Genomic DNA, 21,646 nt, shown 5'->3' on the forward strand with positions numbered 1-21,646 from the left:
CAACTGCTTATATTCTTACACATATAAAAAGTGATTGACGATTACTTTTGAAAAACTGCAGAATACATATGTCTGAATAAATTACAATGGTCATTAGTTACAACAATTACATTTTCCTGTAGCTGGTCAGTGAGTTCTTTTATGAACTGTTAATCTTTGTATTTCTTATTGAAATACATTTGTGGATTATATTCACCAGTTATCTCCAGTATTTATGCCCTGTAGCCATCTTTTTAGCATGCATGGCTTTTCCATGCTTCTCCCATTTCAGTGTCTCCGGTGGACTGGTCCTGTTAAAGCTCACAAGCTCTGTGTTGCAGCTTGCTTCCTGTCATTGGATTGTGAAACAAATCTTGCCCATTATTTGCCATACTTCCTAATGTAGTATCACCTCTCTGCCTACCTTTAACAGTTCTCTAATAACCAAATAAGAAGATTGCAGTATGGCCCTGCAGTTGCTCTAGTTTTTTGCTTTTAAAGCTATGTCTCTTAGAAGTCTTGCACTGGCGTCCTCTTTGGCACCCATTCCGCAGAGCGCAGTGTGTGTCGGATGGGGTTAATTTGCTTGTGATGTTCTCTTTAGCCCAGCTGTCAAACAGCCACTGCAGCCAAACACATTTTTAATAGTGCGGTAAAGCAACTACCTTGGAGAGCCTGTCAGTAGAGATCTTCCAGATCTTTTAAACTATACTTCCACAGTTAAAACTACTGGAGATCACCTATGAAGAAATCGACCATTCTTCTGAGGGGGCATAACTGTAACTATATACAGATATTTCATGTGCAACAATAGGGGTTGTCCTTCTGCTTTTTCATTTCCTGAGGTGCTCCTTGCCATCTCTGACTACTTCCATCCATCTTCCTCAATTAATATGTGGATAGTTATTGAGTCATGATATTTTTCATCTCGAATTAATCCTTGTCTTTTTCTAGCACAACCCCATTTTATTTCTCTGGCTTTCCCTTTAGAAATAATCCTGGTTTTGATAACTGTTCATGCTGTCTTTAGGCCATATTTCAGTAGAAATAGGAATCAAAAGGATTACTAAGAAACCTGTGTTAAAAGTAAAATTCTTTTGCTCTTGGTTTTTGCGTTAGCTGATTCAGTTAACTTTTAGTCATCAGATATTCATTAACACTGTTTCAACTTGCTTTGTCCCTGTTAATTATTTAGCATCTTAAGTTAGGTCTTCTTCCTGCTCTCTGGCAAATTAAATGGAAAAATAGGGCCAAAACTGCATTTTCAGTCTTGCAGGCTAAAACTAGGTCTGTCTTTAATTTATATTCATTCATTCCATGCAAAACTAGTAAATAAGAGTATGAAGCATGTGCTGAATTCTTTAGAGATTTGAATCGTATATTGTATATCGTGATGAAACATAGGTTATTTTTAGTCAACTTTTAGTAGTGGGAAACTTAGAGCCTGCTTCTCGTCAGTCTTCAAGGTGGTGGAGACCCAGATCCCAAGTAGTAGTCATTTTATATTAAATTAGTAATATATTCAAGTTGATCAGTAGTGCAGTGTTTACGAATCAGTTGTTTACTTTCCACTCTATTATTACACTGTAAACAAAATATAAGTTGTCAAATATATTATTTGCCAAATACTGAATCTTTTGAGCAAAACCAGTGAGGTGACCTTTGTGGCAGTGAATGATACAGTCAATCTTGCTCAGTTTCAGTGGTCTTGAATTTAGGTAACTGCAATGGGTCCTGGGTTCATAATTGTTAGACAGGTGTATTTGTCCCAGAACATGGAGCAATTATTATGTCACCTGTGTTACTTATACATTGTATTTCTTTGTCCAAATGCAGACATCTTACAGCAAAATCATTGATCTCACCAGAGTCACGTATAGTTTACTAGATGTGACTTTGGCTCCAAGGTTTAGTGTCTGTTGGGTATATTTACCCTGTGACTCTAATGTGCTGAAGCTCATACTTCCCTCAGGGAATATTAATACTGAAATTCCCTGACAGAATAGCTGTATGTTTGCTGTCACTTGTATTTTGAATGTTTTTAACTAGATATACTTTGAAATCTTGCAAACATGAATTTCTCATGTTCAAGTAGTCCATTGAAATCAGCATTTTTAACACTGATACGAGGTTAAGAAACACACGTTACTTTCTGGAAAAGGGACAGAAGTTTAATTGAGGTCATTTAATCCTGCAAGTGGGCATATATTTTCTTGTATCTTCCGGCTAACATTCCTCCAGATTTTTCTGAGATAAACATCATGAAATAGAAAATACCAAATGTTAAGTGGTAATTTTCAGTTTTCTGTATCAAAGGATCCTTCAAGTAGTGATTCGTAAACCAAATGTGACATTTCAGGGTCATGCTGTGAATGTATACATTAGGGATTATATAGCTCCAACGTTCAGGAAAATGATCTTAAGATACGGTATAGAAGTACCACATGTATCCTTTCCTTGTAGCCACACCACTATCCCAGCCCATTTTCCTGCTCTAAGTCCTATTCAGTAGACTATTCTGACAGAGCAGCTGCTGCTCCAAAATGCAGCGTGTTCCCCAAGTGTGGTGAGCAAGAACCCACAAACGGGGATGCACAAAGAATATCTAATTATATGCCATGGGGCATATCATAAGAAAATTTGTGGTGGACTTTCATGTAATTAACCTTGTTTTTAACCATGCAAAGCCAGTTATCAGGAAGCAGGTAGAGGAATCCAGAAAGCGGATGCAAAATAAAAAGAGAAAAAAAGGAGGTTTTTTTTAAAAAAAAAGGATAAAAAATTTATTCGTAAAGTCTTGATCTTGCCAAGAGCTTTGCACTGGCTAATGAGATTTTCTCTGCATTCTGTTTATTTACATAATCAGTTAAGCAGAAGTGGATCTGAACTGAAATTTAGAATGCCCTTCCTCAACAATTTGAAGGCTGTGTTGGGAAAGAAATTTGTGTGTGAACAGAGGTCAAAACTGTGAAGATTTCACCTTTCTCTACAATCAGTTGAGCAAACCTTTCCAGTTGTAGAGCGGGAACTCTAAGAACTAAGGGAATAATATTAGAGATCTGATCCATTTCCACCATAAACAAAACTGATGGGAATTTAGGATCCTGTGTGGAAGGCAATATTTTAAGTCAGTAGTGTGTTTTTAAAATCTTTACATTTTGCACGCAAACATTTTTTTCCTGAAATCGCGTGTCCATGTGTTTTTATTATGATTGAATCATGAAAGAGCTTGATTTCCAGTTTCTGTATATAAGACTTGTCTTTGCAGTGCTTTTTATTTTAGGCCTTTGATACAGAATTAGGTAAAGTCTCACAAGTCTTCAGTGCCATAGATGCATTGGTTGTATTTAGACACCTTCTGCACCAGCAGTTCCATCTTTTGGGCATTGAAATTGATTTTTCTCATCTTAGCATTTGAAGATGGAGAGTGCCCTTTCCCATCGCCTGAGAGTGTACAGTGGCTCGAACAGCCGAGGATGTGGAGTCAGCAGATTTTCGGGCACCAGAAATGGCAGCATCAGGAGCATCAGCACGAGTAGACTGTGTTGAGGTAGTTCTCCCAAACTATATTATGAAACCAAACAATTCTGGTATACAACGGCTGATGGTGGCTGCCTCTTAGTCCACAATGTTTAATCCAGATGAGTATGTTGGCTGGTTTTCCCATATGCTTAACCCAAGTAACGTTGTGTACAGCCCTGCATTTTGCACAGCAGTATTTCTGATGGCCATGCAGCCAAGGCAACAGTATGCCTTGTGGATTGTCCGCTCCTCACTTCTCTTTGTGTTAATAACGAGTCTATATAAAAGTAACTAAGCGGCATGCTTCCATGACTGACTGAGAGCTTCTGGAGTTATTTAGTCTTCAGAGACTTAATTGCTTTGGGCATCATCCCATGGTCTCTGCTATATTCTCTGATTTGTGGATTGAGACTGCAGGTTGTAAAATCCTTAAGTTCTTCAATATAATTAAAAGCTGAAATGGATATTATTTTTGATAGTTAAAGATGAAGCAGACATTAGTATACATATTATGTACATTATTTTAGATACTTGTTATATATTTCAGTCTGTGTGTAACAGTATTTTGTATCATCAAAATAAGTTTTTAAACATACTTGGTTATTTTGAAGCCTGGATAATATATGGATTCAATACTTTATGACAGATTAATTTATACTTTTGGTCCTTCACTTTACACCATACATGCTTTATATTCTAGAAATTATATCAATTATCTTGAGATTCATTGAAAACTAAGACTGAATTTTCTTTGTAATTAAGTGATGTAAGAGTAAATAGCTCTTTGTGATTGTATCATGTAATGCTTTAGTCCTCGTTAATAGTTTACCTGTTGCAGAGTAGTTAAACTTTAACGTGAAGTATTAATTTTACATGTAATTTCCAAACTGATTCATTAATGAATTTAAAGTTACATTGCAAGGTTTAAAATACTAAATTTGGAAGAGACTCCTGAGTGTGACATTTTAACAACTTTGAAATAAAGGTTATTGTGTACAACAGTAAGTGTGAGAAAATATTATTTGAAATGAATACAGCAGATAATCCATATTGCAACATCCAATGGCAACATATTTGCCCTTATTTGCTTTTTATTTCTTCAGAAAATAATGGTATTCATTTATCATAAACTCAAATGAAAATATAATTCTGTATGTTCTTGCACAAGGAAATAGGGTATGTAACCGTCACAACTTTCTCAGTCCTCTCTTTGTAGAAGTATGACATACAAGAAGCATGCATTAATTGTGTAGCAGTATTATATTGCCTCTTCCATTGTATTTATCATTGTGTAAATCTAGTTATTTCTCTGACATAATTGCTTTTCACTCATGAATTTTTACTTTTGTTATTTATGAATACAGTTCTTCATATGTGGGAACAATTCAGATGTGATTAGAAGTTTGTGATTGAAGGTTTGGATAAACCTTCATGTAACCATCTCCTATCTGTCAGAAAGCTGACCAGGATTTTGAGGAGAATACCATGATTTCATTAAAATAATTTATGGCAGTTGACTCATTTGTTTTGCCAGAACTGTAAATGCAAGGCATTTTCCTGGTTATTTGAAGTATTTACAATGTATAGATAAGTATCTTCTAAATAAGGCAGCAAAAATAAACATGCAAGAACATGAGAAAGTTATATTAGGCAATATATGTGATTACCATGAATTATGATTAATACCACTGAATTGTATAATGTGAGTTATAATTTACGGAGTGTGAATGTTTTAAAACTACTGTGAGCAATGCTTAATTTTTCACCAAGTATTCAGCAATCTCTCTAAGCTACTCTCTATGCTGGTTTCATGCATTTGTAGTTTTTTGAGAGCCATGTTGCATTATTGTGTTTAAAAATGTTTTTTTAAAAAGGTTCACCTTATTCTGAACCTACCATGAGGTCCACTTCCATAGCCAAGAATCAGATTTTCTTCTTATAACTTCTGCAGTTACTTATGAATGGAAGAATAGTTCCAAATGCGACATGGATAAAGATTTATGTGAAAATTTTGGCTGCAAGTTTTATTAGCACATTAATTATATTACATTGCATCATTTAAGCAATGAATATTTAACTGAGCTTTACTCATAATTGCACCTTTCCTGTTCCACCTTTATAAAATGACCTCACATAAAAAATATAATGAATCTTTTTGTAAGAAAAATATAAGTAATTACATGAAAGAGATAAAAATATCAGAAGCTAATGAAAAATCTCATATAATATTCCATTGGGTACATTTGGCAGTGTGCTTTATCTTTTGATATAGTACCAGCTAACTGAAATTAATCTGCCCCCATGTAAATGTTACAGTTTCTGAAACTATGTATCTGACTGTAGAAATTACACAAAGTAATGTTTAAAAGTTTCCTTTTATGATGAATCTACAGTAATACAAACCAAACCTTTTAAAGTAAAAGTTTTGTTCAAAGGCAGAATACAGTATGAAATACACAAATTTTTACCAACTCAGTTGTAACTTAGATTATCTTTCATTTAATCTTTGAAGAGTTTCAGAGTTTCACATTTCAAAATATATAATTCTGTATATGTAAATAACAGAGAAATACTGTTGTTCAGTTTCCAGTTCCAGTGAGCAGGTATTTTCAGTCTTGTGGCTGGGGTTTTTTGAGCATTTTAACATGAGCATGGGGAGTCATAATCACTAGAAGCTTTTGTCAACTTTAATGCAGAATGATAAAGTCAGAAGTAATACTAACTTGTGAGAGAAAACTTTGTACAATCTATTAAAAATGTGTGTCATGTTTCCTGGTTTTTACTTGTGAAGGCATTGTACTATGTAATGCTTGTGAGTGTATACAGTTAATATTACAACTGAAAAACTTGTAACATCTGCAAGTGTAAAGAACTATAAACTTGCAATGCTCACATGCTGAAATGTGTTTCCTGTGGTGTAAAACTTTTGTGTGGTACTAAGGCGTGAAACCTGCCCTCGGGATTTGTTAAAAGAACTTCGGTAGCATTTAAATGCTTTTAATGACTTCACCATTCAGGCTGAGAGTGTGTGCGCTACCTGACTGTTGAATGAGTGGCTAGTCTTCAAAGGGGTCCGATTGATTTGTTTTAAGCAAAAATACTTTGATTTCCATAACAGCAACTGGTAAATTGTGGATAAGTAAGTGTAATCATTTTTAGAAAACTCTTGAGTCCAGTCTTGCAAACATTTACTGGCAGGGAGTGCACACATTAGTGTAAAGAATTCTCCTAAAGTTAATGAGATTCAGTGTGGTAATAAGAGTGTCCATAGTCATCAAGTTTGCAATTACAGATGTAATTACTTACTCCATTGAGTTCAATTAATTTAAAAATTTGTATACGATATTTACAACTTGTATCTAAATGTCAGAATTCTAAACTAGATTAATAAATCAATTAAGACATAATGGTGAAAGTTTTAGGAGGAGTAAGTTAGACAAAACATAAACATTTTTAGGGATGTATATGTTATTTAAACAGAAAGGGAGCTAAAAGAGCTGACATGAGTGTGTTGTAGCTTTGTTGATTAAACTTAGCTTTTGTCTCGATGTGTAAAATTTCAGTCAGCTTTTGCAAGACATTTCCAAAGAGAAGTACAGTGCAGTTAGAGCACCAGAGGGGTTAAAAACATTTTTTCACTATTATTTTAATGGACATTGTAATATAAAATGGAATCATTTAGGGGAGAGTGTGAAACATTCAGTTTGGCCAGGTGACTTCATTATATTTCTTCAGCATCCTCATCTGTTGTGCTGGTGGAATGCTTAGTGCTTCTTGAATGGCTCCCAACCTTCCAGATATTCTTGCAGACTAAGGACTTACTATTAAAAGATAAAATATTTTCACAATTCCTTCTGGTTTTATAGCAAGAATAATTCAAAGTAATGAATACTGTAAGAACAAAAATGCAGTAAGCAGCAGGTTGGGAATTGGGAAGCATGAATCAAGATTTATATTACTAAAATGAGGGTCTGTGTAGAGTATATAGAAAGTCAGTTTCTGTTTAAGAATCTGTGTGCTCAATCTGGCATGATCACAGTTATATTGAGATATATTGTTTTGGAACTGTGCCAGATTCAACTCCTCCATGCTCTAGGTCTAAACTACAACATCTTGTTCATACCTTGTTGTTACTTTTTTACTTAATTTTAATTTAGGTACTAACCCCTTCAGGGCGGTATGGGCAGCTACCATTCATTTTAGCAAACAAGCAAAAAGTACCTGTTGCTTTCTTGTCTGAAAGATATCTGTAAACATTGATCAAATAGGTTGGAAAATATATTGGAAAAGAGTGGGACAGGAAAAAGAAAAATAGAAAGGAGCCATGTACAGCAGTGAACTTGAGTGAGTATGAAATAGGTGAACTTCTCAGAAAGCATTAATAAGCAAAGCTATCATGAATTAATCTGTGTTAGGGTGACTGTCAGCACAGAAAGATGAAATGGATTCTGAAAGTAAACTGTGACTGTTTCTAGGTATTTCCAAAACACCAAATGATGAGCAGAAATAACATATTTGGTAGGTTTCAAAGACTTGTTAGGAAACTGAGATTGTGCAAAACTGGACCAAAAAAAAGAACAGTAATGAACAAGTAGAAAGATGAACACTTAGAAGAACATTTTAGAAAGCCATAAAAGTTAAAACAGACATACAGTAACACAGAAGGCACTGAAGGAATCAATAATATAGGAATATATCCTGCAGTGGTATTACCAGTAGTTTCACAGTAACGGTAGCATCAGTTTCAAAGGACTTTAGGACTTGGCATTGCACTTCCCCAAACTGTTGGGTAAATGCATTGGTATTTATTATATTATCTAACTTAAATTTTCTGTGTTTGAAAATACTGCAGATTGTTAGATGAAAGTTAACAGCCTAAATATGAAAGACAGCAGGTTCTATCAAAAGGAATTACTCATTTGGTTCGATGGTGAACTATTTGCCTAAGAGGTCTAGATATATTTTAACAACTTCGCTCTACAAAACATTAATTTCTGTAAAGTATAGAAGCACATCTGATGCCTGATCTTGATCTGTGACCTGAAGAGTCATTCCTTGAAGTTATGCTGAAAGTGAAGAATTACAGTAGGTCAGAAAGTGTCTGTTTAATTAAAGAAGTCTAATGAAGTATGTAACTTCTTAAACTTGAGAGTGGAATATTTGTTTATCTAAATATTTTTTTATTTTACTAACATGTCTAGCAAAACCCGCTTCACTCTACTGCTGAAGAGTGGCATTTATATTTCTGTGAATTCTTTTTTCCTATTTTAGAAAATGAAAAGTAAAGTTTGCTTGTAATAAATATGTGGCAGTGTTCTCTATCTAGCCCCATCACAACCTCCTTCTTCCATAATTTAAACGTTAAAACAGGTCTATGTTTTTTAGCCATAGCATCTTTGATAATCAGTTTTACTTCTGATACAAATTGCAGAGATAAAATGGTTGATGTTTTAGATCACATCAATTAAGACTATGCTAATTTTTTGATTAGGATGAATTCTGATTACCTTAGAAGACCTCTGAACTGACTGTTGCAGTTAATACTAAATTACTTAATTATTTTTATCTTCTTTTTTTACTACCACCACCACCAAAATCCAGTATGGTGTTTAGAGCATATTGGTCTACCAGGGCTTAAAGAGAAATTCTGCACTGGAGGTAATATCCTGTTCCAATTCTGTTCACGGAAACAAAGGCAGTAATTAATTAATTAATTAAATTTGAACTTGATCCAGAACAGGGTAGTCACATTGCCTTTTGGAAGGGGTCCTGGCTCAGGCTGTCTCCTGAATCTGCCCAGGAATTGCTTGGGGTAGAGCTAAGCAGTAGGAACCAAAACTGTGTGAGGAACCATTTCATGTTCAGACAGCAGTAGGGACGGCGGAGGGCCAGCACCCAGGGTCGCTCTCTGGCATGTTACACCCCTTGCATAGCGGTGGAGCTTAGGTCCCTGGAAGTCTTACTATCTAAAATGCCTTGTTTAGTGCCGAATTTTCGTTAAAAGGCCTGGAAGAATATAATCATAATAAATCAATTTTTTTCAAAATGAATGAAATCTTTCTGGAATATTTATAAAGCCATTTGGTTTAAATTTAGTAACCTTTTAAAATATAAAGTGAGGGTATTGAGTGCACTATTTGAAATCATTTACTAACTTTAAAATGTCAACTGTTATAAAAAAAAATCAAGATCAATGTATTCAAATGAGGAAATTGTTCTTTTCTCCAATGTCATAGTAATTTTGAATACAACTTCCTCATCTTAGTTTCGTACAAGTATGAAATTCTAACATTTTGCAAAGGCCTGAAGTAGCAAAAAGTACACAGGTATCATGTAGTAAATTAGCTTTAGAAAAATCTTATTTTTTTCCAATATGAGCAAAGTTGTACACTACACAACTGCAGATCATCCATTCCAGTTAAGGAAATCACAGTCCTGCCATCCTTCTACCGTGCTCAGTCCTTCAGCTCCTGTTCACAAGTTGCTCAGCAATTTTCCTTTCATTTTGAAAAGATCTTTGCTGCTGTGGGATTACTTCTTTGAGTCAGTGCTTCTGCTGTCATATGTTCTAAGTATAGTTTTTAAAACTCTGTGTATTTTTAAAAAGTTTGCCTATATTAAAAATTGATAGATTTTAAATGCTTTTAACAGTCAGTCCACGTACACTGTGATCCGTGCCTTTGTCGGTTTAAGCTATACCTGAGATAACCAGTTTTCCTCACAGCACAAATTCAGAGATAAACCTGGGAGATTTATCCCATTGACTTCAGTAAATGAAGAATTTAATCATGTAATTTTTAGCAATTTCTCACTTTTCCCTTTATTTCACTGTTTCAGTCACCTAAGCCCGAGCAGTAAAAGTGCCTTTTTTGCTGTTATGTAGTGATCAGTCACAGACATAAATCCAGGTTATTCCTCATTTAAAGCCCTTTACTGCATAAAGCACGGTTGATATTAACTTTTGGTTCACTTGCTTTCTCATGATACATTCTTATTTGACTCTTTCTTTTATAATGCTGTGAAGAAGGATAAGCTGCTTTGGTTGATTCTGCTGTCATTTGCGCACAGTCTCTGCGACAGAGGCTCTGTGAAGCCTTTCTTGCGCTCAGAGGAGCTGCTACCCAAAAAGGGGCAAAGTATAACACATTGCTCCCATCCACACGCGGTGTCATGGATCACACCGTCTCCCTGCTATGCTCCTGTGCCATGAACCGCACAGAGAGAGGAATACTTGCCTAGATGTGCTTTGCAGCAGGTCAAAGGCTTGAATCTCAGATTGGTCATTTAATTAAAAATCTCTCTTCTGTTGTTTATCTGCTTACAATGATAGAATTTCCATAAGCTACTGGCAGACAGCAAGTGTCACTAAATACCACCGCTCATCGGTGTGACAGTTTGTTTGCTTATTCCTGAAATGGAAGCCATGTTTCAGGTCACCCGTATTACAACCCCAAGAGGAGGGGACCCCATCAGCTCAGTGCCTTCTGTTAAACCAACAGAAGTACTCAAAACAAGCTTCATCTAAGCTTCGGCGTGCTGATCCTTGTCACAAAAGTGCTTTTGCATCGTGACTGTAGTTAGGTACAGTTTTAGGGAGGCAAGAACCATATTTTGTACTTTTGCTATGAAGAGCCAAAACACTTCCTAGTGGTTTATAAAGAAGTTGATAACAAATTTATAAATCTGTATCAAAAATGCCACAATTTATATTACTTTCAATTGCTTATAAAAATAATGTGGGTCATCTTCCTTGAGCAACGGTGCAAAATTATACGAAGATTTTATGTTTATTTTTATACTAAAATAATTATTGTTAGCTTTTTAGTTCAAGAACTTTAGCTAATGTCTTAAGGATGGAGTATATTGTTCTCATTTGCATCAGCATCAAACTGATGTAATTCTTTTTGCAATAACAGTATCATTTGAGCTTTATTTTTTAATCTAAACAAAATTTGACTGACATCTTGCAAGTAAAAATTTCATTTTAGATATTTCCTAATCTGTTACAGGTCAATGCACAAACTGACTCAACTGGAGAGACTTGATCTGGGCAATAATGAATTCTCTGAACTGGTAAGCAACACCATTTTTTAATAGAAAGCCTGTATGTTTTGGGTGCTCTGTGCATGAGGCATTAAACTTTTACTTAAAAGGCATTATTGTGTTGTGGCCACATGCTATGGTCACATTTCCTTGTAGAATAGAAGATTTATCATGGTTCATGAGGTGAATGTTGATAATGGAATATGCTTCATCTACATCAGGCTTCTGCAGTTCAGATCAAGGTCACAGACGATTCTCACTCAGAGCTTGTTGCTACTGCTGGAATACTGTGGGATGAATTGATGATCTCAGTATAAATACTTGCGTCAATTATGTATTAATTTCTTAATATCTATCATTATATCTTGCAAATATTAGAAATTGCTATTAGCAGAAGTATATTTTGGACTCCAAAAGCAGTTTCTGTCCCTAACTCACCTCTAAGATGAGTATTAAATTCCCTGAGATTTAATAGCTTTTGGGAATTTTCTCTAGCATCAGTATAGAAAATAATGAAGTTGCTGTTCCCTTCAGGTTTCTACTACATCTGTAGGAATTGACACTTCTCAGAAACAGTATGACGGTGCTTCAACTGTGTTTTTAAATGGACCTGTTTTTAAGTAGAGCTTGCTGACTTCATCCTGCAGGAACTGTAAATACGTTAAGAGAAGCAAAACTTCGAAAAACCGCTGCCTCATCCTTTTTGAGACCTGTCACTGCTAGGGCTATTCGGGAGGGCCTGTGCTTTTGTACTACAACAAATTAATACTGTGACGCTCACTATTGCACTGAGGGTGAAATAAATGTCTGCATGTGCCTTATCCATGAATAGCCTGTCTAGTGACTGTTAAACCCTGTGAGCTGAACCGTTTCCTCCAGAGTCATAGAATAACAATCTGTAAAAATAGTGCTGCTGAATCAGGGCTTACAATTTTATGAGGGTGATATTTCCTGTAACTTTAATTAAAATTAAGATAATTTCACTTTAAACAAATTTCAAAATGTCATCTAGTAGTAGAAAGCTGTAGCAAAAAGTCTACATCTAGTTTATAGATGGTGCACTACCTTGCACTACCTTCTACCATTATGGTTATAACCCTGTTAATGTTTACTAATTTATACTGCTATGTAGGAGAAAATAGATGGTTTTAACTCAGATTTTTAATTAAAACTAGAAATCTTTTGCATAGATAAATAGAATAAAATTTTCAGAAATGGTATTTGGAATTTTGATCATAAGAAATACATATATGCTTCCTGAATTCAGTGTGTCTTTTTGGGGGGTGGTTTGGTTTTGTAGTCTCTGTTTTAAATTACTTCAACATCATTCTATGTTTTTGCTGGCCCTGTACTGCTATTAGAACCAGTCTCCCCGAGCTGACTCATTTTTCAGGAAGCTGGTCCAAAAATGTATGAACTAGAATCAAATGCCAGAAGCAAATGGGCCAAGAGGCAAGGGAACAGCATGAATCTGCAGAAATGTCATAGGAAAAGTGGTACTAGTTTAAATCCAGATCACCTAGAAAAAAGGATCAAAAGGTTCTGATTTGGGTTTCAATAGAAACTTTGTTCTTATTGGAGAAATATACTACCTAGAACTGTGGTGGGGTGGAAGAGCTTAATTTCTTTGACAGTCCATCCTTGGACTATTGAAGTCCCTCCCTTTGCACTGGAAGAGGTTGGGGTCTTCATACAGACAAACTGGAGCAATAGGCATGGGGTTAAGAATAAAGGTAATTGCAAAAATGGAGTATTCTGTTAATTAATTTTCTGGAAACAAGATTATACCAATCATGAGATAGGTATGTGTTCCTAAAATAGAAATTGTCACTTCCTAAATAGCTGCCATATTCAAGTGACTTAATGTAATCAAGGAAGGGAATAGGTAATCTGTGTCACAGGTCTCTAGGAAAACTGGAGCAGTAAATCACAAGGTATGGGTCAGGGGTTTGAAATCTCCTAATCTTTGAAGTGACAAAAAATGGCACTGAACAAATGATAAACAGCAATTGTTAATACCACTTATCAAAACATTAGTGAGATCTCATCTGGATTATGGTATGCCATAATGATATATCATAATCCATGGTACACCGTAATAATGGTATACCATAATCCATGCTCAAGAAATTTCAAATCAAACTGTAATATGTACAACATAGGAATAGTCTGTTGCCTTTGAGAAGGGTGTCTGTCTAACGAGAGGAATTTAAAAGAAAATTAAAGTTGAGAGGGAAATTATGATTATCTCTAATAACCTCAGTGAACACTCTGGAGGAATAAAAAAACATTAATCATCACAGGAACAAATAGTATAAAGTGATCATTCATCGATTTAGTCTGGAAATTACAAGTGGTTTTAACCATTGAAGGAAACAGAATTTCAATAGAATTAGCCAAGGCAAAATAAGTTATCTTTAAAATACTGACTAATCATTTCTCAATAGAAATACATTATGTGACAACATGGAAAACTGAGGGATTGAGCTCCCCAGACTAGCAGGTTCTTTCTTATCTGATGATGCATTGGGAGCTTCTCCCGTAACATACCATGTGACCCGGGCAACTGGAAAATTGTATTTCTTGTGGGAATTATAACATTCCAAAGAACTTAGACCACAGGAGGTATAATTAGAGGTCTTTCAAGGTCCTGTGATGCTAGACAGATAGATTTGTTTCTAGCTGTGTTGAAATAATTCCAGCGAAATAGTACTACAGACTTTTAAAATGCTAGAATCTGATTTAGTCAGAGCCAAATGAAATATTTAATATCAGTTTCTAGCAGACTTTGAAAAAAAACCTCTACAACTTTACAGAGCTATGGCAAACTGATGTTTTACCTGTGAAAATAGTGTTTCATGAAAAAGAAAAATACTGCTTAGGCTGAAACATGGAAATATTTGTGACCTGATAATTCTTGATTTTCACAGCTGTAATGAATAAGAAATGATTTGGGGAATTGCCTTTTTCAGTTTCTCTCACTAATATCCTATAGTGTTGAAAAGAATAGAACATTTTAGATTAAAGTTTAATATTGTAATTTTAAGGCTTTATCATTGCATACAGCTATTTTAACTACTGAATATGACAATTGCAGACATTAAATTGTACATAAATGCAGTATATCCAGGAAAGTGTTCAGCAATATGACTCCGTTAAGCTATTTTTAAGGCTACAAATCATGCAAAAGGCAGTTTTGCATGTGCCGCAAGATGAGATTTGGTCTTTCTTTTCAGTGCATTGTTTCTGAAGCTCCACAATTCTCACTTCAATCGTTTGCCTTGTTCATAAATTGCATACTGCCAATAGACTGTTTAGAACAGAAACTTCTAATAAGTTCTTCTTTGTATTCATTTCTTTTCCAGGGGGTTCTTAAATTTTACAAGTTTTGAAAAAGAGCAACAGTGGTTAAATTAAATTAAATGAACATACTGTTCATGTCATTAAATATCTGAAAGTCTGATGTGGGTTATAAAAAGAAAAAAAAGCAAGGTGAAGAGGGAATCTTTTTTTTAAAGAAAATACTGATTTATATTTAACTAAAAAAAAAATACTGATTTATTTAATGGTCCTAATACTATCTTCTTTTCTTCAGCCTGAGGTTCTCGAACAAATACAAAACCTAAAGGAATTGTGGATGGACAATAATTCTTTGCAAATACTACCTGGGGTATGAACATTTATTTTACATAATCAAATTATTGTGTGATATAGTGAACTATTGACCTTGCAGTAAATAAATGCATGTGCATTTTCTTGAATGGGTACATATTCCTAGTTCATATAGTCATTAATTATTATCAAGAAATAAAACTCTCAGCATAGCTATTCATACGAAAACCTTTTAAATGTTGTATTATTACATGATAGCATCTAAATAGGGATGTGCCTGTTTTATTTAAATGTTGTGTGGGTTTCATTGTGAGGGAAAGTTATTTCCTATTGTCTTCTCAGTCAGCATGCATTAACTAGCAGTTTTATAAAAACCCACACGTTTTAAAAAGGAAGACGAAATGTTAAGTAATCTAAATAAACTTAAAAATAACAGATGGTATGTACAGATTCAACTATATTAAAAGCAGTTCTGAGGCAGTGGAATGAAGATATGTTCCTCCAGAAAGCACTCCATTTAGAAATGGAAGAAAAAATATTTTACAATCTAAACATTAGAGTCATGGTTATATATTAGTGCTGTTTCTGAGTTGTTGCTACCCCACAGTAGGACTTTGATTTTCAATTTTTATTGCCATAAATTATTTGAAATTAAATACTCTAAAATACCTACACTGATTATGACTGGAGAAAGGGATCCCCGTCATTAGCATTTTATCACATAGGTGACAGATCATATGTTTCACATAATAATGCTCTTCATTGCTGCAGGGAAAATGTAGAACTATATCTAGCACAAACATGTCTAGGTGTTAGAAGTAGTTCCTCCTCTTTCAGTTTTGAACATTTGTTAATAAAAATTCAATTTTTTGCATTGAGCAATGACTGTTTTTTGTCATAAATAGATTACATTAATCTTTTGTGTTAAGCAGGATGTTTGCAAAGAAAATGATCATTTTCAGTCACTGTCCGAATATCCACTTTGAGTGCTTTGTTAGTGAAAAGAAAAGCTGATATTGAAACCACCTCTTGATACTGAAACCAGCTGGAGATCAAGAACACAAATATTGCAGTATTGTTGCTGCAGTGTAACAGAGTAGAAGAAATGTCAGATATACTAGAGAGTGTGTGCACAAACATTTTAACCGTTATTCTGTTTCTTTTCTGTTCACAATGAAATTGGTTAATATATCCAGTGCTAAAATGTGTTCCAAACACAGTCCTGCTGAGCTATCATAATCCCTGAAGAGGGTATTTAGAGTTGAAGATGTTCAGTAGGTCATGGAACTAAATGTCAAGGAGCATAATTATTTTCAGTGAATAATCCATGTTTCCTGAATCTGATTCTAGTAGACCCTAGATGATGTTTTATGAAAGCCTTCTCCAAAACAAGAGGTTTAAACCAGTTAATATTAGCTTTAAATTTTTACTTTTAAAAATAGAAAGAAAATACCAACTGGTAATTGATTTTAAGATTTAGAGATTTGCCAGGTTTCCAATGTTAATAATTCAGTTTTTAAAAAAGTAGTCTGTGCTAGAAACAAAGATTATGTTTGACTATTAATATGGGTAGAATGGCAAATGCTGGCGTGAAAGGGAGATTTTCCCTTTATACAACTCAGATATGATTAAAGATAACATGAAGCTGTGTCCTTAGAAGCAGAGAGCAGATCTCAGCAAGGTAAAAGATGAAAAGCAAGCTATGTTCATATTGTTTTGAAAGTACCTGTAAATGAAGCTGTCTGAAACTATTTTCCTTTTTCATGTGTACAATAAATAACCACTAAAAGTATATGTAAATAACTATAAAACCCACTCCCATGAACTTTTCTAGAATCCATACACTTCACAAGCGATTCCCACAGCTTTCCCAAAATCCATAAAGGAAGTTCCCTCATAGGCCATGAATGTTTATTCATCTGGTTTGAAACAAAGTTTGATGTTCCTCATTTAACTTTTGTAACAATGAGATAATTCCTGTGGATCATAAAGTATTTCTGTGGATGCACACTATTGCAACCACACGGTAGCTCTCCATAACAGTATTGTGCTGCTTTGTCTCACTCCTACTATGTAATGCTGCAGTCTGTGTCATAGCTCTGCCACAGGGTCATAGATCCAGCTCGTTTACTCTAGACCCAGCAGTGATCCCTCTTTGCTGTTCCACTTGCAGGTTTCATTTAAGGAAAATAACAGCACCTTTTTATTGATTTTCCTGGTGAAATTTCACATCTAGAATGAAATGACCATCTTATGATAATGGATCAAGAAGCAGGTTGCTTCTGCAGGCTTCAAACTCTTACATGCTACACAGATTTTCAGAGAAATTAGGGAAGAATTCCTATCATGTTGCTCATTGATGTTATAGCTGCAGTTAAACACTGTATTCACAAAAGTGTACTATTGAGGTTAACTGCTCATAATTGAACTATGAATATCTAAAGTCTAATTTTAGATTTTATAAAATTCAGAGAATCAGTTTGATGCAGAAAAACTTTACCTGGATGTCTAGCCTAGGTGATCTTAAGGACTGCTGAGTGGATGTGAATTGTCAGTAAATGTCCCTAGGATCTGTGTCCAAATGAAGATTATTTCTTCACATACATAAAGCTGTATGACTGAGAACTCAAACTTTCAGCAGATTTAATGAATCTGGAACACATTAATTAGTTTGGTATGTGTTGTTTAGTTTGGTACAGTTCCTTTTGCAGTTATCTGAACAGGAAGGCTGTTAGACCACCATTGATACTGCTTCAGTGAAATAACTCTTGTAAAAAGGATGCTGACATAACTGAATATAAGCCTGTATTACTATTGTTTGTCTTTAATTAAACTTAGAAACTGGCATGCAGTGTATATCTGTTCAAGTAACACTTTGTGACATGCTATTAAGTCTATAGGGAAGTTAAAACAGCTCGTGTACCTGGATGTGTCAAAAAACAGGATAGAAACTGTTGATTTGGACATATCAGGATGTGAAGGACTTGAAGATCTCCTGTTGTCATCCAATATGTTGCAGCAACTGCCAGACTCCATAGGTGAGAAAAGCTCAGGATTTCTTGTAATCTTTTACAGCTGAGGATTTCTTTAATACCTTTTTTTGGTAATTATGGGACTTGACAATAGCTGGAATAAGAACTGCCATTAAATTCCGAAAGAGTTTGAAACATCTGTGTCTGCACAGTCCCTGGAGATCATTTTGTAAAGTCAGGAAAAAATCCATGGTTAGGTGGTATTGATTATTCTGATTTGCTATTTTAAAGAAAATAAGCAAAGAAAGATATAATTGATCTGATCTAAATTTGAAAGTAAGTATAATAGTGATTATGTTAACAGTGTGAAACTCTTGAAGGAAATTGCTGCTCTGAGTTACAGTAATGCAATTCCGTATGAGAGCATTAAACAAAGAAATAGTTCAAACTGTTCATTTTTGGTTTTGACTATGTTGCATGCATAGAATTTCTGAATTATTTAGAATATATAGAAATTCTGGAAGCTAAGTGGTTTTAGGTTATGACTCTATACATCTGGATATTTCATTTCAGTCTTGATCCCTTATATTTTCTTTAGAAACACTTGAGGTCTTTCCTCTCTTCTATTGCTTCTAGCCGATAAGCCCACTATATCATCATCATCATCATCATCATCATCTTTTTCACTTTCCTAAATGCGTCCCTTTGAACATGAACTGTTAAATTCCCCAATTTTAAGTCAACTTAGTCAAGATTCCAAAATGTACTGCTAATTAATAATGCTGTGCTACACGAATGTTACTAGATGTCTTTTACAGCTATTTTCTATTTTGGTCTCCTACATCTCACCATAAATTCTAGAATTTTTGCTTTATGTGGTTTTCTGATATGCATATGCAGATTGATTTTTAGAGGGCATTTAGTTCCTGCACAAAAGAAATAAATGTTTACATTTTGAAGTATACATTCTTGCAATTAGATATATTCAGTTGTCATTTCCAAATTCCTATTACTGAATGATAATAGATTTAACAGAAGTAAAGCAAAAAGATTAATTTTAATACTGCATTTTCAAATGAGAGCTTGCTGAAATTCATTTTGGTGGAACTTTTTCCTCTTAAAAGAAAATTTTCTTGAAAACTAGGTGTTTCTTGGAACATGTTGATTTTGAAAAAGTTTTCAACAAACATGTTCTGCAATTGAAATGAGTAGTGTTTCTTTTAATTATACTTTTCATTTGCTTCAGCTTTCATATTATGGCACATTCAATTTAACTTTTTTCTCTATATTGGTGATTAATCTATATTATTCTTAACATTAATTACAAATGATCATTTAAAAAATGATATTTCAGTATATCCAGAATCCTTTCAGGAAAGAAACAGATTTTGAGATGTCAATAACTTCCAGAAGGTGTAAATCTGTTTCAAGCTCTGTTTCTAGCACTATAATGCAATATTTTCCCCATTTTTTCTGTCTTTACTTTTTTATCATTTTCTGCTGTTATGCACTGGTAAAGCAGAAGTTTCATTCCCTCTTAGTAAATGTTACCCAGTTATGCATCTGCTTAGACTTAGATATATAATAATTCTTTTAATGATAAGAATTAACCGCATATACAAATGCATTCAGGATTGATTCTAGTTTTCGGTCTGATTCTGGTTTTCTTCTATACCTACATATTGTGAAGCTTTAGAAATGTGGCATTTACTTTAGATAGTTTGCCTAATGTCCTGTTATGACCTAAGCACCTTTTAATCAAGGCAACAGGACTTGAATTTGATCGAAACATTAATAGATAAGTAGAAATACACAGATAGGATACTATTCTTTTTTTTTTTACAGTTTTTTTCAAGATTCCAGAAATACACTTAATATTTCACTTGCAGTTCAGCTTAACATTTAATCAGTGCTTCATTTTGATGAAACATATTTTCAAAGGGACAAGAATGTGTCTGTGTACTGTCCTATATACAGATGTTTTCTAAAATCTAGACCAAAGTTATTGAGTGTTAGAAATCATTGTTTGTTTAAGGATATGGGAGATTACAGAAAGTAAAAAATATTAATGTGAAATATTTTTCTATTACTTCTTCCTTACCTGTTTTGTAGGACTGTTGAAAAGGCTTACAACTTTAAAAGTAGATGACAATCAGCTTACAATTCTGCCAAATGCAATTGGAAAGTGAGTATAAGTGTCATGATTTTCAACATTAAGTAAAATGTGTTTTCCCTTCGGCTTGCAGAATGTAGGTTTTTTAAAATAAAAAATAAGACAAAGATGTACTGAATTATAAAACAATTTCAAAATGTGTGCCTAACACCCAGCTGATAACATTTAAATTTGGAGCAACACTATTACTTCTGTGGACTTATACTGGTATAAGTGATAAGAAGATGGAATGTATCATATTTTCCAAGAAAAAGAACAAAGGTATTTTTCTGTATGAATCACTTGCAATTTAGATGATTAGAGCAGCAAAAGTAGAAGAAATAGAAGTATTTGGGGGAATACGTCTGTTTCCATAGCAACAGCCAGTACTTGATGCTTAAAAGAAAATGGCTGCAAACCTCATATGTATGAAAATTTCTTAAAATATTGAAGTAACATAAATGAAAAAGTCATGACAATTTCATAGGTGTATACATCAAAATGTGAAAATATCATGTAAGTGATCTTATTATGAAAAGCAGTAGTGATGCCCTTTAGCTATCATTTTGTCAGATATTACATGATCACTGGTACGAAATTCTGTCTTGTACTGTTGTGTGTCTTGAGCTTATTGCTAAATGAAACCTACAATTTATTGTAAAATTGAAGGCAGATGCAAGCATGTCTCCAAGTATGGAAACAGGTGCTTCTTTATGTTGTTTCACACTGCACATATCCTCTTCTAGCAGAACATATCTTTAACATTGATATTTTTGTAGGATGCCTCTTCCTCTACATATTTATTTCTGAAATGCTATATAAACTGATATTTGGAAAAAATTTCAGAATATATGGTCCCTGGCTGCCTTCTACAGCTATAGCACTAGTGTTTCCATCATTCCTCTTGCACCAGCAGTAGTATTCATGCAGAAGAAGCAGAGTTCAGCCTAAGTAATGATTGTCTTCCTGGTGTGACTGAACACATGGTTGTACCATTTATACCAATTCTGTGCTGTCAGCATGAAACGCTGGGAACGGGGCATCTGTGAGCAGAGTTGCGCTCACAGTTTGTGCCTTTGCTCTCAGTGCAAAAACCATTCTCTCTTCAACAGATTGTAGCTCAACAAACGGTTTCATTAGAAGTAGTTTTCTTAAGCCAGGGCTGTTCTGAGGCTTCCAAAATTAAAGCCGAGAAGACTTCATTTAGACTTGTCCAGAAATATGATAGTATAGTGAGGTCTCTAGAATAGAAATAATCTCTAACTTGCACAGCCAGTGCTTTACTGCTCCCACACCCATTTTATAGTAATTTAGTTGTTGGTATGCCATTCAGGAAAAATTTGTGAACTATTACAACTGTAGCAAC

The 21,646-nt window shown here is 34.4% G+C and overlaps 1 protein-coding gene across 1 annotated transcript in view; it reads left to right on the plus strand.

The window, feature by feature from the left end:
- Nucleotides 1-21,646, plus strand: part of LRRC7 (leucine rich repeat containing 7) — a 186,751-nt gene that overhangs the window by 102,029 nt on the left and 63,076 nt on the right. Inside the window, 4 exon segments of the mRNA XM_041127660.1 lie at nucleotides 11,511-11,574; nucleotides 15,140-15,214; nucleotides 18,050-18,194; nucleotides 20,241-20,313. Coding sequence (XP_040983594.1) covers nucleotides 11,511-11,574; nucleotides 15,140-15,214; nucleotides 18,050-18,194; nucleotides 20,241-20,313 — 357 coding nt within the window.

This window comes from Aquila chrysaetos, chromosome 12 (genome assembly GCF_900496995.4).
Source record: "Aquila chrysaetos chrysaetos chromosome 12, bAquChr1.4, whole genome shotgun sequence".
Taxonomy (NCBI): Eukaryota; Metazoa; Chordata; class Aves; order Accipitriformes; family Accipitridae; genus Aquila; species Aquila chrysaetos.